Raw genomic sequence first — 19,784 nt, forward strand, 5'->3', positions numbered from 1 at the left:
ATAGCTGCCTTCCAAAATAAGATATGTGTAGTGTGCATAGGAATTTGTTCATAGTTTTTTTTAAACTATAGTCCGGCCCTCCAACAGTCTGAGGGACAGTGAACTGGCCCCCTGTTTAAAAAGTTTGAGAACCCCTACTCTTGGGGATCAGTCAAAGGGAAATACAGACATTCCTTGCGTTACGACGTACATCATTTCGTGGTTACGTCGCCATTTCCCATTTATAAAAAAAAAAAAGTTCTGTCATTTCGGCGTATGTACATGTGCTTTATGTTTTTTATTATTTATTTACAAGTAAAGATCAGGAATTGTTATCTTTCTTTGAAATTTTTTTCACTGTTTCACTTCATTACTGCTGTGTATGTGCTCGTGAGTGACATAGGTCCTTATGTAGGTGGGTTCCAACTTACGGCGAAAATCGCGTTAGGCTACGCTGTAGAAATGGGTCTTTGATGTAACCCGAGGTCCTACTGTAGTGGTTCTACTGCAACAGCTCTTGATTTACAGATATGCTCAGGAACCCAACTCAAATGACAATGGGTGGTGAGTTTGGGAGTCCTAGCGGCCAAAGGGCTCTGTGGTTCCATTTCTTTGTCTGAAATACCACGCCAGGCCTGACAGTGGAAAGCTGCAGCACAGAACGCCGTGCTTTGTCAGGCATCTTGACTCAGACACTGTCTGCTCTCTCACCACCCACCTTGCTAGACTGTCCCTCTCCCCCTCCCCTAGAGCTCTCTGTTCCTCCATGCTGAAGGAGGTGCCTGCTACCACTGGCTTTCTACCTGCTCCCAGCTGCCCCAGTTGCCAGTTCCCAGCTGCAGAGCTGCATCTGCACTTTCCTTCTCATCCCCTCATTTATTCCTGGTTGTCCTCCTTTAGGTATTTCAATGCATAGGTCTCTCAGGCATGCAGCTGTGTTGAGCAGGATTACTTTGTTGAGTTCTAATTGGTTAACTTGTTGAAATTTCAGAGGGAGAGGATAAGGATCTGTCTCACACTGCCATTCCTCTGATGTCACTATGTGCATATTTTTAAAACATGAAATAGCTGATTTTTGAGTCATGGGCATGAACCTCTTTTCCCTTAGTTTGTCAAATGAAAAATAATGACAACAGCCAACACAATAGCCATCCAGAGCGAATGAATCAAAATTACACCATTTTTGCCTGACTGGCTAAAACTGTATTTTTGGTGTACTGCAGAATTTTAAATTAACTTATGTGTGCCATAAGACAAACAAGACTGAAAATCACTGTTGTAAATTGCTTTTTTAAAAATTATTGGTATTAGAGAGAGAGAGAAGAAGGGAGAAACACTGATTTGTTGTTCCACCTATCCAAGCACTCATTGGCTGATTCCTGAATGTGCCCTGACCAGGGATCAAACCCCGCAACCTTGGTGTATCAGAACAATGCTCCAACCAACTGAGCTATCCGGCCAGGGCAATAGATTGCTTAATTTTTAAAATTTTTTACCTCTGTTGGTAATACACTCAATACTCCTCTATGCCTCAATTTTGGCTAAGTCATATTCATTGTTGAAAACCAAGTTTAGATCTTATCTACCCAGTAGGTGTTGGCTATCATCATTCTGTGCGATATGTAATACCCTGGGCCTGTCTCTCCATTACAACATTCAAAACACTGTACTACAGTTAATTACTTGATAACCATTGTCAGTCCAAATTCTAAACACAAAAAACTATGTACATGGGATTTTCTTTCTTTTTGTATACAACAAGTTGCCTAACACCAAAACAGTGCACTTCTCATTAAAATTACTTTAGGAGACAGTTTGATATTGCTAAGGTAATGAGAATAATCAAGAGTTTAAATTCCCCAAGATAGATATGAAGGAGAATTAAAAATAAATTAAATTTAAATACATTAAGATATATTTGCTTTTTTAATTATCTAAACCACCATTTTTCCCTTAAAACCAATTATAGCTACTAAATGAGAATAGAAAATATTCACAACAGATGTAAAATTAAAGGCTAATGACTGTTACCACTTATTTAAAATATCAATAAATATCTCTATTTCACAAACTATTGAAAAATTAAAATGCCCTAGTTGTTTCATAAAGATAAACTTGATAAATATGTATTACCATGTATTAATTATTATAACCTACTATTACTAACATAAAAAGATATCATATACTAAATGTCAATTAGTCAAATAAATGGCACTTAAGAGAAATTACTTACATGTAATTATTCTTAGGTGAATGAACAGAAAGACTTTCCTAATAAAGGTTATGGTGACTGGTCAGATTTTCTTCTACCATTTCTAAGAGATACTTTCTTGTACAGTGTCTTCTTTTTTTTTCTTGTACCATTTCTAAGACATATTAACATACACACCCTTTCCTTCTTATACAAAGGAAAAGCTGATATACTGCATTTTTCAAAGCATAAGCAGAGAAAATGTCAGTGTTTGCTTAGGCTAACATCTTCAGGTAACTTAGAGCAATTGCACACAGTGTACAATCATTCAGATATTACCCTTACTTAAAATAATAAATCATTATTAATTATAATTGTTAATAAATAACAAGAATAAAAAATGAACAGTGATCCCCCTGCCCCCAATGTTCCAGAAAGCAGCAAAGGAAACGATTAGATTCTGATTAAACCATTCTAAAACTGGAAACTACTGGAAAATAACCTGGACTTTCTGGAAAAAGCATTTACTACTGAAATTCACTAATAGTACCACAAATAAAAATCAAATGGTTGCATTTCCTTATGATGCTATAAAAATTAATATGATATTTAATATAATGGTTAATATAATATGTGTTTGTGTCTGGCATATTTAGGGAGAATAGGTTTTTCTGAAGTATCTGGTTCATCAAATCTGGGTTTCTAAATAAAATGCTAATGTCTATAAAAAGTGGTTCATTACAGAAATGTAGTAAACCATAATAAAATTCAGAAATTTAAAAAATAAACAGTATTATTATAAGTAGCATAACTATAAAATACTATTGAAAAGTGCTGCACCAGCCCGGTTGGTGTGGCTTGGTGTTGAGCATTGTCCTATGAACCAGGAGGTTGGAGTTCCATTCACAGTCAGGGCACATGCCCAGGTTATGGGCTCAATCCCCAATGTGGGGTGTGCAGGAGGCAGCCGATCAATGATTCGCTTTCATCATTAATGTTTCTATCTTTCTCTTTCCCTTCCTCTCTGAAATCAATTAAAAAAAAAAAAGTGCTGCACTTGAATTTCATTATTAGTTGCTTTAATGGTAACCAGAAAGGAAGGTAGAGAAGAAAAGGTTAAAAACCATTATTAGGAGGGGAAAACAGCAATCTACAATTAGGCTATAGAAAATCTCTTTCTAAATTATTCCATAATCAGAGCAGATAAATTTCATTAAATTAGATAAAATTAAGTTCATTTTACCTGTGCAGAGGTAATGTAACCATGTAAGTTTCCTTCCACTGAAATGCTGGCTGTAAAATAATTCAAACTGTAAAAAATTAAAAAAGTCAAATTATTTTCCGCTACTGTAACAACTTACCTGGCTATTACTACATTAAAAAAAGTTTTTAAAAAGTTCGTGTTATAAAAAGACATTATACCCCATCAGGTATATCTACTTGTTTTACATATGAGAAAACACATCTGTGCAAGTCTCTAAACAACATAAGAAAATTACTCCAGCTCTTTTCTCTTACAACCTTGTCCAGGATACTTTCTACTAAAATGCAGCCCTGCAAATTTGACTTTTTCTATAAAATCAGAAATAACACAGTGATTCAATATCATTTTTTAAAGTTATCAATTCAGACTTTATAAATATTAATAACAAACCAAAAACACTATCATAAATTTCAATATGAAAATACAAGTCATACTTTTATTTCTCATCTTTTGTCAATGTATATACCTTTGCTGAAGGAGAGGTTACCTATAAAGTGACATCCAATATTTAACTTCCACATCCAGTTGAACACTAATACAAGCAAAACTTCAGAGTACTTGTCTTTGTATTTTCTCTTGTTCATATTATTATAAAAAATTAACTTTAATATTCTATTATTGTAACTTTTAAAAAATTCATTTGTTGGACTGAATGTGCAATAGTGGGACACCAGTCCAAAAAACACAGATCATATCTTGTATTTATTTATTATTATTTTATATTCTTTAGAGAGGAAGGGAGGGAGAGAATGAGGGAAAGAGAGAGAAAAACATCAATTTGTTGTTCCATTTATTTATGCATTCATCTGACCAGGGAATGAATCTGCCATCTTGGCATATCAGGTCAACACTCTAACCAACTGAGCTACCCAGCCAGGACACAGTTATTATCTTTTAATGAGATATTACATAATATAGTGAGAAAATAAAACTGAAACATTAAAAAAATAAAAAGTCAACTTTACTGCAAAACTGAATACACAAATGTCACAATTCAGAATTGTGGACAGACTTTTACTAAGATTTTTTATTGATTTTAACAGAGAGAGGGAGCAGGAGAGAGAGAAACATCAATTGGCTGCCTCTTGCACACCCCCTACCAGGGATCAAACCCACAACTCAGGGATGTGCCCTGAATGAGAATCAAATCAGTAACCTTTCAGTGCTCTGGACAACACCCAACCAACTGAGCCACACTGGCCAGAATGTGGACAGACATTTTAGAATGATGTGTCATTGTGTCATATGTAATATTAGAGGCCTGGTGCACAAATTCGTGCACAGGTGGGGTCCAGCTGGCCCACCCCAATAGGGGCCAACTGAGGCTGCACCAGCCGGGGGGAGGGAACGCAGGAGGTTGGCCAGCGGTCCTGCCCCTTGGTCAAACTCCCGGTCGAGGAGACAATTTGCATATTAGCCTTTTATTATCTAGGATATCTAAAGCTTTTATTTGTATATCAAACTTTACCATTTGTACTTTCAAAACGAAGTTTAAATAAAGCAATTAATAACATCTGACCTGTCAGCTGCACTATGCGCACTCATTACAACAAAACTGATCACTCTCAGCCAAGGAAATTAATAAATTCTTTCAGCAGTTTATTCCAACTTGGCTTACTCCTAGGAAACTCAAACTTGTTAAGCATGTTTTCCCTTCAAGAGTGCATCATTCTCCTCTATAAGCAAATCCATCAAACACTTTGCATGATAAATAGGAAATGACGAGCACTTGGAATACTTAAGATTTTCTTCCTGGCTCTAATGTAGATAAAGAGAAAATAAAAATATGTCACAAAAGGATCCCAGAAGTATGCTTTAACTAATTAATAATCTCCAAGGGTGTTGATAAAATTTAATTACTGTTATACAGCTTATAATTTAACTAGAGGCCTGGGGCACAAAATTCATACACAGGTAAGGTCCCTAGGCCTGGCCGGTGATCAGGGCCAATCTGCAGGGTGACTGGCGGGGTGACCCCCGCTGACACCCGCCTTGGCTGGCCTGGTGCTGCCCACTTGCTGGCCCTGCTCCGCGCCGCCACTGTAGGTTGGGGCCTGTGGGCTGGGGGAAGCTCCTGCATTGAGTGTCTGCCCTCTGGTGGTCAGTGCGCATCATAGCGACTGGTCATCCCGACATTTGGTTGATTTGCATATTAGAGTTATATAGGATTATTAAACATTTATAATGAATTAGTGGACAAAAGCAAATGAAAACATTTCTGAAACTGAGAAAAGTTTAAAATACCCTTTACAAATTATTTAACTGCAAACTAGCTTTATATATTCAAAGTGTATATATTCAAAGCTCTGAAGACACGTTTTACCTCTTTTTACTTTTACCTATTTTTACTCCTAGCAACTGGTACTACCAGTAACGTTTTATTGATGATATCGTTATGCCCAAAAAAACCCATTTCTTTATACTTAAATATCTGAATAGCTAATCATAACAAAAAGATTCAGCTCTAAATGAGAATATTATGAATTTATTTGGTATTAAAAGACAAAAGCTGAGATCCAAATGGCAGCTGACGGGATGGCAGGCTGCAAGATAGTGTGTGAGAGAGCAAAAGGAGGGTGCGTGGATGTGCAGGGAGTGTCTGTATTTGTGAGTGACGAACAGTTATATTCCATATAACTGTTGGGGACTGGCGGATCAGGATCCCTGGCCAGGCAGCATCTACTACTACTGAAATCTCTTCTGGAGCAGCCAGCTCTGCTGCACAAATAGCGCGATCTTGAAGGGGAGAGCAGCTGTGATTGGAAGCCCAGCCTTAGCTTCAACCAGGGAGACCTCAGATACATCCTGGGACCTACAGCCACAATGCCCAGGGACCAGCTGCCTTAGCTGTGAAGTGACAAACACTGAGACTCTGGCCATGGGCACCTAAAGTTTGTCCAGAGGAGACAAGGTGGCGGCTGAATACACGGTCGGGTCCTGCGCCTTCTCACAGAGCAGATTATTTTCGTTGCTACTTCATAACTGTAATTTTGCTATTGTTATGAATTGTAATGTAAATATCTAATATGCAGGATGTATTTTCATTGTGCACGACCCACAGGTTGAGAACCGCTGAGATAGAAGGAACAGCTGAATTGAATAACACCCACTTGGAATTGGCGAATTAAACACAGCTGGTGAGGCAATCTGTGGATGTAAAGATCAGAGATCGCCTGGAGAGAGGTGAGATGTGGGATCCACACTGGAGGGAGAAATATGCACAGCAAGGACTAGTCTCAGAGGAAGACTGCGACCCAACAAATCCGCAGCCCTTAGGGTCAGTGTAGCCCTCAAATGTGGAAAGGGGTCCACAGGGCTGCTGGCAGAGGGGATCTCTAGATCTAAGCCTACAGCTGTGAGAGACTGTGCCCAGAAAGGCAGCCTGAAGTTCCATACCAGCTGCGCAGTGCCGGAGGGAGGGGTGGGGGGTGGGGGGCAGGACGCGAGGCAGTGCAGTTGCTTTGTCTTTTTTACTTCCTTGCTTGCTAAGCCCAGTACATAGGATCTTCCGATTAAAAACACTCACTGAGACTGCAGGGGAAGGTTGTTTTTGAGGAAACTGGGGATCAGAATAAGGAGAGATGAGCAGGAAAGCACCTCTGGATCAGTCCGTCCCTTCAACCCAGTATTAATTGCAACAGGAAAAGAAGAGTCTAACTCTAACCACTGGGTCAAGGAGCCATTTGGTCCTGGAAACTAATCCAGAAACACTGCCACTCAGGGGATGTGTCAGAAATTGACTCTTGTGTAAATACAAATGAAGGCAGGCAGAGAAACAAAGTGAGCAGAGAGATTGTGCTTGCCTGAACACAAGGTTGTGGCTTATGACAGAGAGGAGCGGTGGACTGCAGGGAACTTCAACGCTGTGCTGGCTAACTGAAAGGAAACAGATGTGCCAGGCAGAACAGTAGAGAGGGGTCTTAAAACAGCTTCCATGGGTCATTGAAGCTCGCTGAAGTGAACGAACTTCATTACTTTACTATCTTCTACTTAATTTAACTACAATTTTTTTCTTCTCACTTTTACTTTATGTATTGTTATATTCTTATTTTATTATAACTACTTTTTTTTATTGCTTAAAGTGTTACAAAGGGTATTACATATGTGTCCATTTTTTTCCCCCGCCCTAGACAATCCCCTAGCCTCCCCTATCCCCCAGTGTCTTATGTCCACTGGTTATGCTTATATGCATGCATACAAGTCCTTTAGTTGATCTCTTACACCCCTACCTCATGCCCCCCAACCCTCCCCGGCCTTCCTGCTGCAGTGTGACAATTTCTTTGAGGCAGCTCTGCCTCTGTATCTATTATTGTTCAAAAGTTTATAATTGTCTCTATTATCCATGAATGAGTGAGATCATGCAGTATTTTTCCTTCATTGACTGGCTTATTTCACTTAGCATAATGCTCTCCAGATCCATCCATGCTGTTGCAAATGGTAAGAGTACCTTCCTTTTTAGAACAGCATAGTATTCCATCGTGTAGATGTACCACCGTTTTCTAATCCATTCATCTACTGATGGGCACTTAGGCTGTTTCCAGATCTTAGCTATGGTGAATTGTGCTGCTATGAACATAGAGGTGGATATATCCTTTCTGATTGGTGTTTCTGGTTTCTTGGGATATATTCCTAGAAGTGGGATCACAGGGTCAAATGGGAGTTCCATTTTCAGTTTTTTGAGGAAACTCCATACTGTCTTCCATAGTGGCTGTACCAGTCTGCATTCCCACCAGCAGTGCACAAGTGTTCCTTTTTCTCCACATCCTCTCCAGCACTTGTCGTTTGTTGATTTGTTGATGATAGCCAGTCTGACAGGTGTGAGATGGTACCTCATTGTGGTTTTGATTTGCATCTCTCTGATGATTAGTGACTTTGAGCATGTTTTCATATGTCTCTTGGCTTTCTGAATGTCCTCTTTTGAAAGGTGTCTATTTAAGTCCTTTGCTCACTTTTTGATTGGATTGTTTATCTTCCTTTTGTTAAGTTGTATGAGTTCCCTAGAAATTTTGGAGATTAGGCCTTATCAGATATGACATTGGCAAATATGTTTTCCCACACAGTGGGTTTTCTCGTTGTTTTGTTGATGGTTTCTTTTGCTGTGCAGAAGCTTTTTATTTTGATGTAGTCCCATTTGTTCATTTTCTCTTTAGTTTCAAGTGCTGTATCAGCCTAGGAGCTGTATCAGTGAAGAAATTGCTTCGGCATATGTCTGAGATTTTGTTGCCTTTGGATTCTTCTAGAATTTTATGGTTTCCTGTCGTACATTTAAGTCCTTTATCCATTTTGAGTTTATTTTTGTGTATGGTGTAAGTTGGTGATCTAGTTTCATTTTCTTGCATATATCTGTCCAATTTTCCCAACACCATTTATTGAAGAGACTATCTTGGCTCCATTGTATGTTGTTGCCTCCTTTGTCAAATATTAATTGAGCATATTGGTTTGGGCCGATTTCTGGGCTCTCTATTCTATTCCATTGATCTATATGCCTATTCTTGTGCCAGTACCAGGCAGTTTTAAGAACAGTGACTTTGTAATACATCTTGATATCTGGTATTGAGATCCCGCCTACTTTGTTCTTTTACAGGATTGCTGCAGCTATTCGGGGTCTTTTTTTATTCCAGATGAATTTTTGGAGAGTTCGTTCTAGATCTATGAAATATGCCGTTGGTATTTTAATGGGAAGTGCGTTGAATTTATAGATTGCTTTGGGCAGTATGGACATTTTAATGATGTTGATTCTACCAATCCATGAACACGGTATGTTCTTCCATCTGTTTATGTCTTCCTCTATATCTTTTTTCAACGTCCTGTAGTTTTCTGAGTAGAGGTCTTTTACCTCTTTAGTTAAGTTTATTCCTAGGTAGCTTAATTTTTTTGGTGCGATGGTAAACGGGATTGTTTTTATAATCTCTCTTTCTGAAAGTTCACTATTGGTGTATAGAAATGCCTCAGATTTCTTGGGGTTAATTTTGTATCCTGCTACATTGTCAAATTCATGTATTAAGTCTAGTAGCTTTTTGATGGAGTCTCTAGGGTTCTGTACGTATAATATCATGTCGTCTGCAAATAAGGACAGTTTTACTTCCTCTTTTCCAATTTGGATGCCTTTTATTTCTTCTTCTTGCCTAATTGCAATGGCTAACACTTCCAGTACTATGTTGAACAGGAGTGGTGAGAGGGGGCATCCCTGTCTTGTTCCTGTTCTTAGGGGAAATGGTGTTAGTTTTTGTCCACTGAGTATGATGTTGGCTGTGGGCCTGTCATATATGGCTTTTATTATGTTGAGGTATGATCCTTGTATTCCCACCTTGCTGAGAGTTTTTATCAAAAATGGGTGTTGAATTTTGTCAAATGCTTTTTCTGCAACAATTGATATGACCATGTGGTTTTTTTCTTTCAGTTTGTTTATGTGATGTATCACGTTTATTGATTTGCGGATATTGTACCATCCTTGCATCCCTGGGATAAATCCTACTTGGTCGTGGTGTATGATCTTTCTGATGTACTACTGGATCCGATTTGCTAAGATTTTGTTGAGGATTTTGGCATCTATGTTCATGAGGGATATTGGCCTGTAATTCTCTTTCATTGTGTTGTCTTTACCTGGTTTTGAAATTAGGGTGGTGCTGGCTTCATAGAATGAGCTTGGAAGTGTTCCTTCCTATTGAATTTTTTGTAGTAGTCTGAGGAGGATAGGTTTTAGTTCTTCCTTGAATGTTTGGTAACTCCCCTGTGAAGCCGTCTGGTCCTGGGCTTTTGTTTGATGGAAGCTTTTTGATGACTGCTTCAATTTCTTCCATAGTTATTGGCCTATTGAGATTTTTAGATTCTTCCTGATTGAGTTTTGGAATGTTGTATTTTTCTAGGAATTTGTGCATTTCCTCCAGGTTGTCTAGTTTGTTGGAGTAGAGCTGTCCATAGTATTTTTAAACAATCATTTGTATTTCTGTGGGGTCTGTTATTTCGCCTCTATCATTTCTAATTTTGTTGATTTGGGTCCTCTCTCTTTGCTTCTTGGTGAGTCTGGCTAGAGGTTGGTCAATCTTGTTTATCCTTTCAAAGAACCAGCTCTTGGTTTCATTGATTTTCTGTATTTTTTTTTGGTCTCTATGTCATTTATTTCTGCTCTAATCTTTATTATCTCCTTCCTTCTGCTCACTCTGGGGTTTTCTTGTTGCTGTCTTTCTAATTCTTTGAGTTGTAGAGTTAGATGATTTACTACCATTTTTTCTTGTTTGTTGAGATAGGCCTGTAGAGCTATAAACTTCCCTCTCAGGACTGCTTTCATTGTGTCCCATACGTTTTAGATTGTTGTGTTTTCATTGTCATTAGTTTCCAGGATGTTTTTAATTTCTTCTTTGATCTCATTGGTAACCCAATCAATATTTAATAGCATGCTATTCAGCTTCCAGGTGTTTGAGTATTTGGGGTTGTTTTTATTGTAGTTTATTTCTAATATTATGCCATCGTGGTCTGCGAAGACGCTTTTTATGATTTCAATCTTCTTGAATTTGGGGATACTTTGCTTGTGACCCAAGATATAGTCTATTTTTGAATATGTCTTATGTGCACTTAAGTAGAATGTATATTCCCTGGCTTTGGGGTGAAGTGTTCTGAAGATGTCTATTAAGTCCATCTGATCTAGTGAGTCATTTAGGATTGCTGTATCTTTGCTGATTGTTTGTCTAGAGGACTTATCCAGTGCTGTCAGTGGTGTATTAAAGTCCCCTACTATGACTGTATTGTTGTCGATCTCTCCTTTGATATCTTCCAGGAGTTTTTTTATGAATTTGGGTGCTCCTGCATTGGGTGCATATATGTTTACCAGAGTTATATCTTCTTGTTGTATTGATCCCTTTAGTATTATGAAGTGGCCTTCCTTATCTCTTGTTATGGCCTTCACTTTGAGGTCTATTTTGTCCGATATAAGGATTGCTACCCCAGCTTTCTTTTCCTTTCCATTTGCCTGAAAGATATTTTTCCATCCTTTCACTTTCAGTCTGTGTGAATCCCTTCTAATGAGGTGGGTTTCTTGTAGACAGCAGATGTATGCGTCATGTTTTTTTATCCATTCAGCCACTCGATGTCTTTTGGTTAGAGCATTTAGTCCGTTTACCTTTAAAGTTATTATTGAAAGGTACTTGTTTGCAGCCATTTCTTTTTTGTGTGGCTGTTTTCTTTCTGAGCTTTTTATTTCTTCTTTTTATACCAGTCCCTTTAGCATTCCTTGCATTGCTGGCTTGGTGGTGATAAATTTCCTTAGCCTTTTTTTGTCTGTGAAGCTTCTTATTTCCCCTTCAATTTTGAATGATAGCCTTGCTGGATAGAGTATTCTTGGATTCAGTCCTTTGCTTTGCATCACTTTGTAATTTTCCGTCCATTCTTTTCTGGCCTGATGTGTTTCTGTTGAGAAATCATTTGATAATCTAATGGGAGATCCCTTGTATGTAACTTTCCGTCTCTCTCTTGCAGCCTGTAAGATTCTCTCTTTGTCCTGAACATTTGCCATGGTAATTATGATGTGTCTTGGTGTGGGTCTTTTCGGGTTCACCTTGTTTGGGACTCTCTGGGCTTGTGTGACTTTTTTCTTCCCCACCTCAGGGAAGTTTTCTGATATTATTTCTTCGAATACGTTTTCTAATCCTTGTTCATCTTTCTGTTGTTCTGGCACCCCTATTATTTGTATGTTGTTTCATTTCATGTTGTCCCAAAGCTCCCTTAGGCTCTCCTCTTGTCTTTTAATTTTTTTCTCCAATTGCAGTACATTTTGGGTGTGTTTTGCTTCCTTGTCTTCTAATTCACTAATTCGGTCCTCCGCTTCTCCTAGTCTACTGTTGATACTTTCACTGGTGTTTTTTATTTCAGCTATATCACTCTTCATTTCTTCTTCGGTCTTACTTAAGTTGTTGATTTTTTCATCTGATTCTTCTAGTTTCTTCCATATGTTATTGATTTTTTCATCTGTTTCTTCTTGCTTCTTGCATAGGTAGTTGACTTTTTCATGTGTTTCTTCTAGCTTCTTGCAGAAGTTGTTGATTTTTTCCTGCATCCGGTTTATGCACTCTAGGACCCTTATTCTGAATTCTTTTTCTGTCATGTTGCATGCCTCTGTATTACTTAGCTGCTTTTCTGGAGAGTCCTCCTTCTCTTTCCTTTGGGGGTTTCTTTGTCTACCCATGTTTGATCTCACTGACATATCTAGACATTGAGTCGTTCAGTGGCTGCTCCCTGGGTGGCAGTGACTCCTTGGGCTGTGGTTGCTCTTCGGGCAGTTGCGGTAGCAGCTGCTCTTCAGTTGGCAGCAGCTCCTCTGGTGGGTGCTCTTCACATCTGTGGTGGCTCTTCTGGCTGGTAGGGGGAGGTTTCAGGTACAGCTGCTGTTCCTCAGCAGAGGGTGTGGTGCTCAGGAGGCTGCTGTTGCTTGGATCTGCTGTGTTGATTTAAAGGCACAAAATACAACACAAGGCACCACGTACCAGGCACTAAACACAAATATATTCACGATATTATTAACCCCAAATAAAGGTCATCACCCGAATTAAGAGAACTAGGGCATAAGGAAGAAGGAAGAGAAAAAGATAAAAGAGAAAAAAGGAAAGAAAAGTAGGGACCAAAAAAAGGAGTGCAAAAATGAAATTGGGAAAAAGAAGGGGGGAAGATAAAAGCGAGAAAAGAAAAGAAAAAAAAAGTGCGAAAAGAGAGAATGAAGTATAAGAGGGGAAGAGACTTTTTATATGAGGAGAATACTCCTATAGAACTGCCACTAATCCCAACAAATTCCAGCAACAGCTCCCTGGAGATGAATGCAAACTAGAAACAACGAATAATATAACGATGAAAATAGAATGGAGAACACTAATCCCAAAATAAAATAAAGAGAAAATAAAATGGCACTTTAAAAAATGGTAAAATGGTAGCAGTAATAATACTGGTTAAAAATAAGAAGGTAGTAATTAAAAGGATAAAATCAGGTGATGGAAAAAGAAAAAAAAAAAGAAAAAAAAATTGGTTTCTTAGTTAAAAGTTGAAAAAAGAAAAAAAAATTTGCAGTAGTGAAGGCCCTTCCGTTCTTCTATTCTTCAGTCTGGCTCGCCTTAGTCCTGCCAGGTATTCAGGAGCGTGTTGAGTTTGCCTGCGATACACTGTTCCTCTGTGTTGTAAACCACAGTCCTTATTTTAAAGCAGGCCCTATTTGTTTTCCAGACTGCCTTATTTTGTGTTTAGCAAAGAGTCAGTTTGTGGCTCAGCCTCTGGGTGGCAGTGTTCTGGGGTTGGCCTCTGAGGCTATACGACTTCTCGCACTTAAAACCCATTCATTCAATTCCTTGACCTTATCTTCTGGAAATAAGCTCTGCCTCTTCAGATTCATCTGGGTATTTGTTATTTGGGTGTTTGTTGTTTGCATTCTACTCTGAGTGTTTGTTGTTTGCATTTTTTGGATTAGTTGTTGGTTTTTTTTGGAGTTTTCTCCCCATAGACATATATATTTCCCCCTTCTTTTTTCTTCTCTTTCTTTTCTCTCTTACAATTTTTCCTTTTCTCAAAATCATTTTTGCACTCTTTTCTCTCCCCTAAAACTCTTTTTCTGGTGGTCACCTTTATTTGGGGTTATTGGTATCGTGAATACATTTGTGTTTGGTGCCCTGTTTATTGTGTTTTCCCATGAGAGACTTGAGAGGGAAGTTCATAGCTCTGCAGGCCTACCTCAAAAAACAAGGAAAAAAATGGTAATAAATTATCTAACCCTACAACTCAAAGAGTTAAAAAGAGAGCAACAGGAAAAGCCCAGCGTAAGCAGAAGGAAGGAAATAATAAAGATCAGAGCAGAAATAAACGACATAGAGACCAAAAAAAATACAAAAGATCAACAAAACTAAGAGCTGGTTCTTTGAAAAGATAAACAAGATTGATGAACCTCTAGTCAGGTTCACCAAGAAGCAAAGAGAGAAGACCCAAATAAACAAAATCAGAAAGATGTGAAGTAACAACCGATCCCACAGAAATACAAACGACTATGAAAAAATACTATGAACAATTCTTATTCCAACAAAACGGACAAAATAGACAAAATGGGCATATTTTTAGAAAAATACAAGCTTCCAAAACTCGATCAGGATAAAAAAAAAACCTGAATAGGCCGATAACCACCAAAGAAATTGAGGAAGTAATCATAAATCTTCCAGATGGCTTTACAGGGGAGTTCTACCAAGCATTCAAAGAAGAACTAAAACCTATCCTCCTCAGACTATTCCAAAAAATTCAAGAGGAACGCATACTTCCAAGCTCTTTCTATGAAGCCAGCATTACCCTAATTCCAAAACCAGATAAAGACACCACAAAAAAAGAGATCTACAGGCCAATATCCTTGATGAACATAGATGCTAAAATCCTCAACAAGATTCTAGCAAGTTGGATCCAGCATTACATTAGAAAGATCATACACCATGACCACGTGGGATTTATTCCCACGGCTGGCCCCACCCCGAATTGGCCCCCCAACCTCAATGGGGGCGGGGCCCGCCAACCAATCACCCACAGCCCCTCCCCACAGCTGGCCGGCCCTGATGGACTCTCTCACCCTAGGCCTGCTCCGCCCCTGATCACATCCACCACTGCAATAGGGGGCAGGGCCGGCCAGCCAACCTCCTGCAAGCTCTTCCCCCAGCAGGCCCCAACCCCTATGAGCCCCCACCACCCTGATTGGCCCGTAGGCCCTCCACCAAGCTGGCCCCGACCCTGATTGCCCCCCCAACCCCAATATGGGGAGGGCTTGCCAAACTTCTGCAGCCCTTCCCTCTGGCAGCCCTGCCCCTTATCGCATCCCCCACCCCAATAGGGCTAGGGCTGGCCAGCCACCCTTCTGCAGCCCCTCCCCCCGGCAGACCTCCACAACCCTGATCGGCCCACAGCCACTCCCCCTGGCCGACCCCGCCCCTGATTGCCTTCCCTACCCCAATAGGGGGCAGGGCTGGCTGGCTAATTACCCATGGCCCCTCCCCCAGGCTGCTGGCCCCCGATTGGCACCCCCTCCCCATTTGGGGGCAGTCCACCACCCACAGCCCCTCCCCATGGCCAGCCCTGCTGCCAAATCACCCACAGCCCTGCCCCCCAGCCGACCGGGCCCTGATTGGGCCCCAATCGGGGCCGGCCAGCCAATGTCCCGTCATCTCCTCCTCCCAACAGACCCAGCCCCGATCCACCCCGATTGAGTCCAGGCTGGCGGGACCCCACCCATGCACAAATTCATGCACTGGGCCTCTAGTCTTTTATAAACCTAATGGTAACCACACACACAAATTCCCAAATCAGGACAAATAGCTTAAAAAAAGAGGAAACAGGGAAGAAGTATGAAATACCACCAAACAAAAACAACAGACAGAAACACAAAGGAAAAGAACCAATGGAGACCCAGAGCTACCAGAAAACAAAAGATAAAATGGCTATAGGAAATGCTCATACATCAATAATTATCATAAATGTAAATGGTCAAGTTCACCAATAAAGAGGCACTGAATAGCAGAGTGGATCAAAGAAACAAAACCCAACAATATGTTGCCTACAAGAGATACAACTAAGCTGCAAAGACAAAGGTAGATTCAAAGTAAAAAGTGGAAAATGATTCTCCAAGGAATTAACATTCACAGAAAAGCAGGTGTAGGCATACTTTTATCTGAAAAAATATATTTGAAGATAACAAAGATAAGAAGAAACAAAGATGGACACTTTATAATGATAAAGGGAACACTACATCAAGAAAATATAACACTTATTAATATATATGCACAAAATCAGGGAGCACTCAGATATATAAAACTACTATTCACAGAACTAAAGAGAAAAACAGATCCAAACACAATCATAGTTGGAGACCTTAATACTCCACTGACAGTTCTAGACAGATGAACCAAACTGAAAATCAATAAAGGAATATCAGCCTTAAATGAAACACTAGACCAAATGGACATAATTGACATTTGCAGAACCTTTTATCCCAGAACATCAGATTACACATTCTTTTCCAGTGCACATGGAACATTCTCAAGAATAGACCATATGTTGGGTCACCAAACTAACATTAACAAATTCAGAAAGACTGAACTGGTATAAAGCATATTCTCCAGCCACGATGCCTTGAAATTAGAAATCAATTGCAAAAAGATAGTAAAGAAACTCACAAATACTTGGAGATCAAACAATATACTACTAAAAAATCTCTGTGTCAAAGAGGAAATAAAAGATGAGATCAAAAGATATATCGAGACAAATGAGAATCACAATACAACAGATCAAAACTTCTGGGATGCAGCAGAAGCAGTAATAAGAAGGAAGCTTATATCATTACAGGCCTAACTCAAGAAACAAAAGAAATCCCAAGTAAAAAATCTAACATCACATCTTAAAGAACTAGGAAAAAAAGAACAAAAGCAACCCAAAGTCAGTAGAAGAAAGACAATAGAGCAGAATTGAATGAAATAGAGAAAAAAAGACTACACAAAAATTTGATACAACAAACACCTAGTTCTTTGAAAAGAATGAAAAACTACTGGCCTCACTCACTAAGGAAAAAAAAGGAAAAGACCCATATAAACAAAATCAGAAATGAGAGAGGAGAAATTACCAGACACCACAGATATGCAAAGGATCATACTAGAACAGTGATGGCGAACCTTTTGAGCTCGGCGTGTCAGCATTTTGAAAAACCCTAACTTAACTCTGGTGCCGTGTCACATATAGAAATTTTTTGATATCTGCAACCATAGTAAAACAAAGACTTATATTTTTGATATTTATTTTATATATTTATATGCCATTTAACAAAGAAAAATCAACCAAAAAAATGAGTTCGCGTGTCACCTCTGACATGCGTGTCATAGGTTCGCCATCACTGTACTAGAATATTATGAAACACTGTATGCCTCCAAATTCAATAATCTAGAAGAAATGTATAAGTTTCTAGAAATATATAACCACTCTGGACTAAATCATGAAGAACTGAAAAATCTAAATGGACCAATCAGTATTGAGGAAACTGAAATAACCATCAAAAACCTCCCCAAAAATAAAAGTCAAGGACCAGATGGCTTTACCAGTAAATTCTACCAAATGTTCAAAGAACATTTAAAACCTCTCCTTCTTGAACTCTTCCAAAAATTGATCAAGAGGCAATACTTCCTAACATATTCTATGAGAACAATATAATCCTGATATCAAAACCTAGCAAAGATAATGCAAATAAAGAAAACTACAGTCCAATATCTCTGATAAATACAGATGCAAAACTCCTAAACAAAATACTAGCAAATCAAATATAATCCTATCTAATAAAAGGGGGATATGCTAATTGACCCTCACACCATCACAAAGATGGTGGTGCCCACGGCCAATAAGGAGGGAATATGCTAATTGACAGTCCCATCCTCAAAGATGGCAGTGCTCAGTCCTCTCAGCTCTGCCAGGGTGGCAGGCGCATGGCAAGGCCTGCCCCCATGTGCCTGCCTCTGGAGACCCCTCAGCCCCCTAGCACCGGCCCGAGGCACAGGCAAGCCTCGGATGGCGGCTGCCCAGCCTCCCAGGGCCACCCGAGGCTCAGGTAACCAGGGCCAGCCAAGGCTTGCACTGCCAGCAGTGGCAGCAGCAGAGGTGTGATGGGGCATCGCCTTCCCCTGATCGCCGGGTCGCCTCCCACCCCTGAGGGCTTCTGGACTGTGAGGGGGGGCGGGGGCTGGGCTGAGGGACTCCCCCTCCAGTGCATGAATTTTCATGCACCGAGCCTCTAGTAGTACATAAAAATAATACATCATGACCAAGTGGGGCTCATTCCAAGGGCACAGGATGGTTCAACATATGCAAATCAATCAATGTAATACACCACATCAACAAAAGACAGGATAAAAATCATATGATCTTATCAACTGATGCAGGAAAAACATTTGATAAAATATAACACCATTTATGATTAAAACACTCAATAAAAAAGGAATAGAAAGAATGTACCTCAACAGAATAAAGGTCATATATGATAAACCCTCAGCTAATATCATAGTTACAGGTGAAAAACTGAAAGCTTTGTTTCTTAAGATCAGGAACAAGACAAGGTTGTTCACTCTCACCACTCTTATTCAACACAGTGCTGGCAGTCCTAGCCAGAGAAACAAGGCAAGAGAAAGAAAAAAATGGCATCCAAACAGGGAAGAAAGATGTAAAACTATCAGTTTTTGTGGATGACATGATTCAGTATATAGAAAACTCTAAAGATCCCACCAAAAAACTATTAGAAACAATAAGCAAATACAGTCACGTTGCAGGATACAAATTCAATATGCAAAAATCCATTGTCTTCCTGTATACTAAACATAAAACTTCAGAAAAAGTGAAGAAAAAAAAACACACACACAAAAAAAATTCCTTTTGCAATTGTGACCAAAAGAATAAAATACCAGCAATAAACTTAACAAAGAATGTGAAAGACCTATATACTGAAAATTACAAAGCATCATTAAAAGAGACTGAAAAAGACACAATAAAATGAAAAAATATCCCGTGTTCATGGATTGGAAGATCAACATAGTTAAAATGGCCATATTACCCAAAGCAACATACAGATTTAATGCAATCCCCATCAAGATCCCCAATATAATTTTTCAAAGAAACAGAACAAGAAGTCAGATCTGTATGAAACCACAAAAGACCCTGAATAGCCAAAGCAATCCTGAGAAAAAAGAATGAAGTTGGAGGCATCATGCTACCTGACTTCAAATTATACTACAGAGCTACGATAATCAAAACAGCATGGTATTGGCAGAGAAAGAAACACACAGATCAATGGAACAGAGTAGAGAGCCCAGCTATTTTGACAAAAGAACCAGAAACACACAATGGAGTAAAGACAGTCTCTTCAATAAATGGTGCCAGAAAAACTGAAAAGCCACATGCAAATGAATGAAGCTGGATTACAGTTTGTCCCTTGTACAAACATTAATTCAAAATGGACCAAAGACTTAAATATAAGACCCAAAACAATAAGTTATATAAAAGAAAATATAGGTAACAAACTTATGGACCTTGTTCATAGAGAATATTTTATGAACCTGACCCCAAAGGAAAGGGAGTAAAGGCAAAAATAAATGAATGGGACTATATCAAATTAAAAAGCTCTACACAGCAAAACAAAGAGGCAGCAACCAGATGGGAGATAATATTTGCAAACAGTAGCCCCAAGACAGGTTTAATTCCCCAAAATATATAAAGAACTCATAAAACTCAACCCCAAACAAACAACCCAATCAAAGAGTGGGCAGAGGACCTGAAAATACACCTTTCCCAAGAAGACACAGGAACAGCCAATAGATA

The 19,784-nt window shown here is 39.2% G+C and overlaps 1 protein-coding gene across 2 annotated transcripts in view; it reads right to left on the reverse strand.

Moving 5' to 3' along the window:
• The window catches only part of CUL2 (cullin 2), a 174,704-nt gene that overhangs the window by 22,546 nt on the left and 132,374 nt on the right, over nt 1-19,784 (reverse strand). For both annotated transcript variants that reach the window (XM_081109768.1, XM_081109767.1), the window contains exon 17: nt 3,414-3,480. In XM_081109768.1, the coding sequence (XP_080965894.1) occupies nt 3,414-3,480 (67 nt within the window). The remainder of the gene's footprint in view (nt 1-3,413; nt 3,481-19,784) is intronic.

This window comes from Myotis nattereri, assembly GCF_964212035.1.
Source record: "Myotis nattereri genome assembly, chromosome: 1".
NCBI lineage: Eukaryota > Metazoa > Chordata > Mammalia > Chiroptera > Vespertilionidae > Myotis > Myotis nattereri.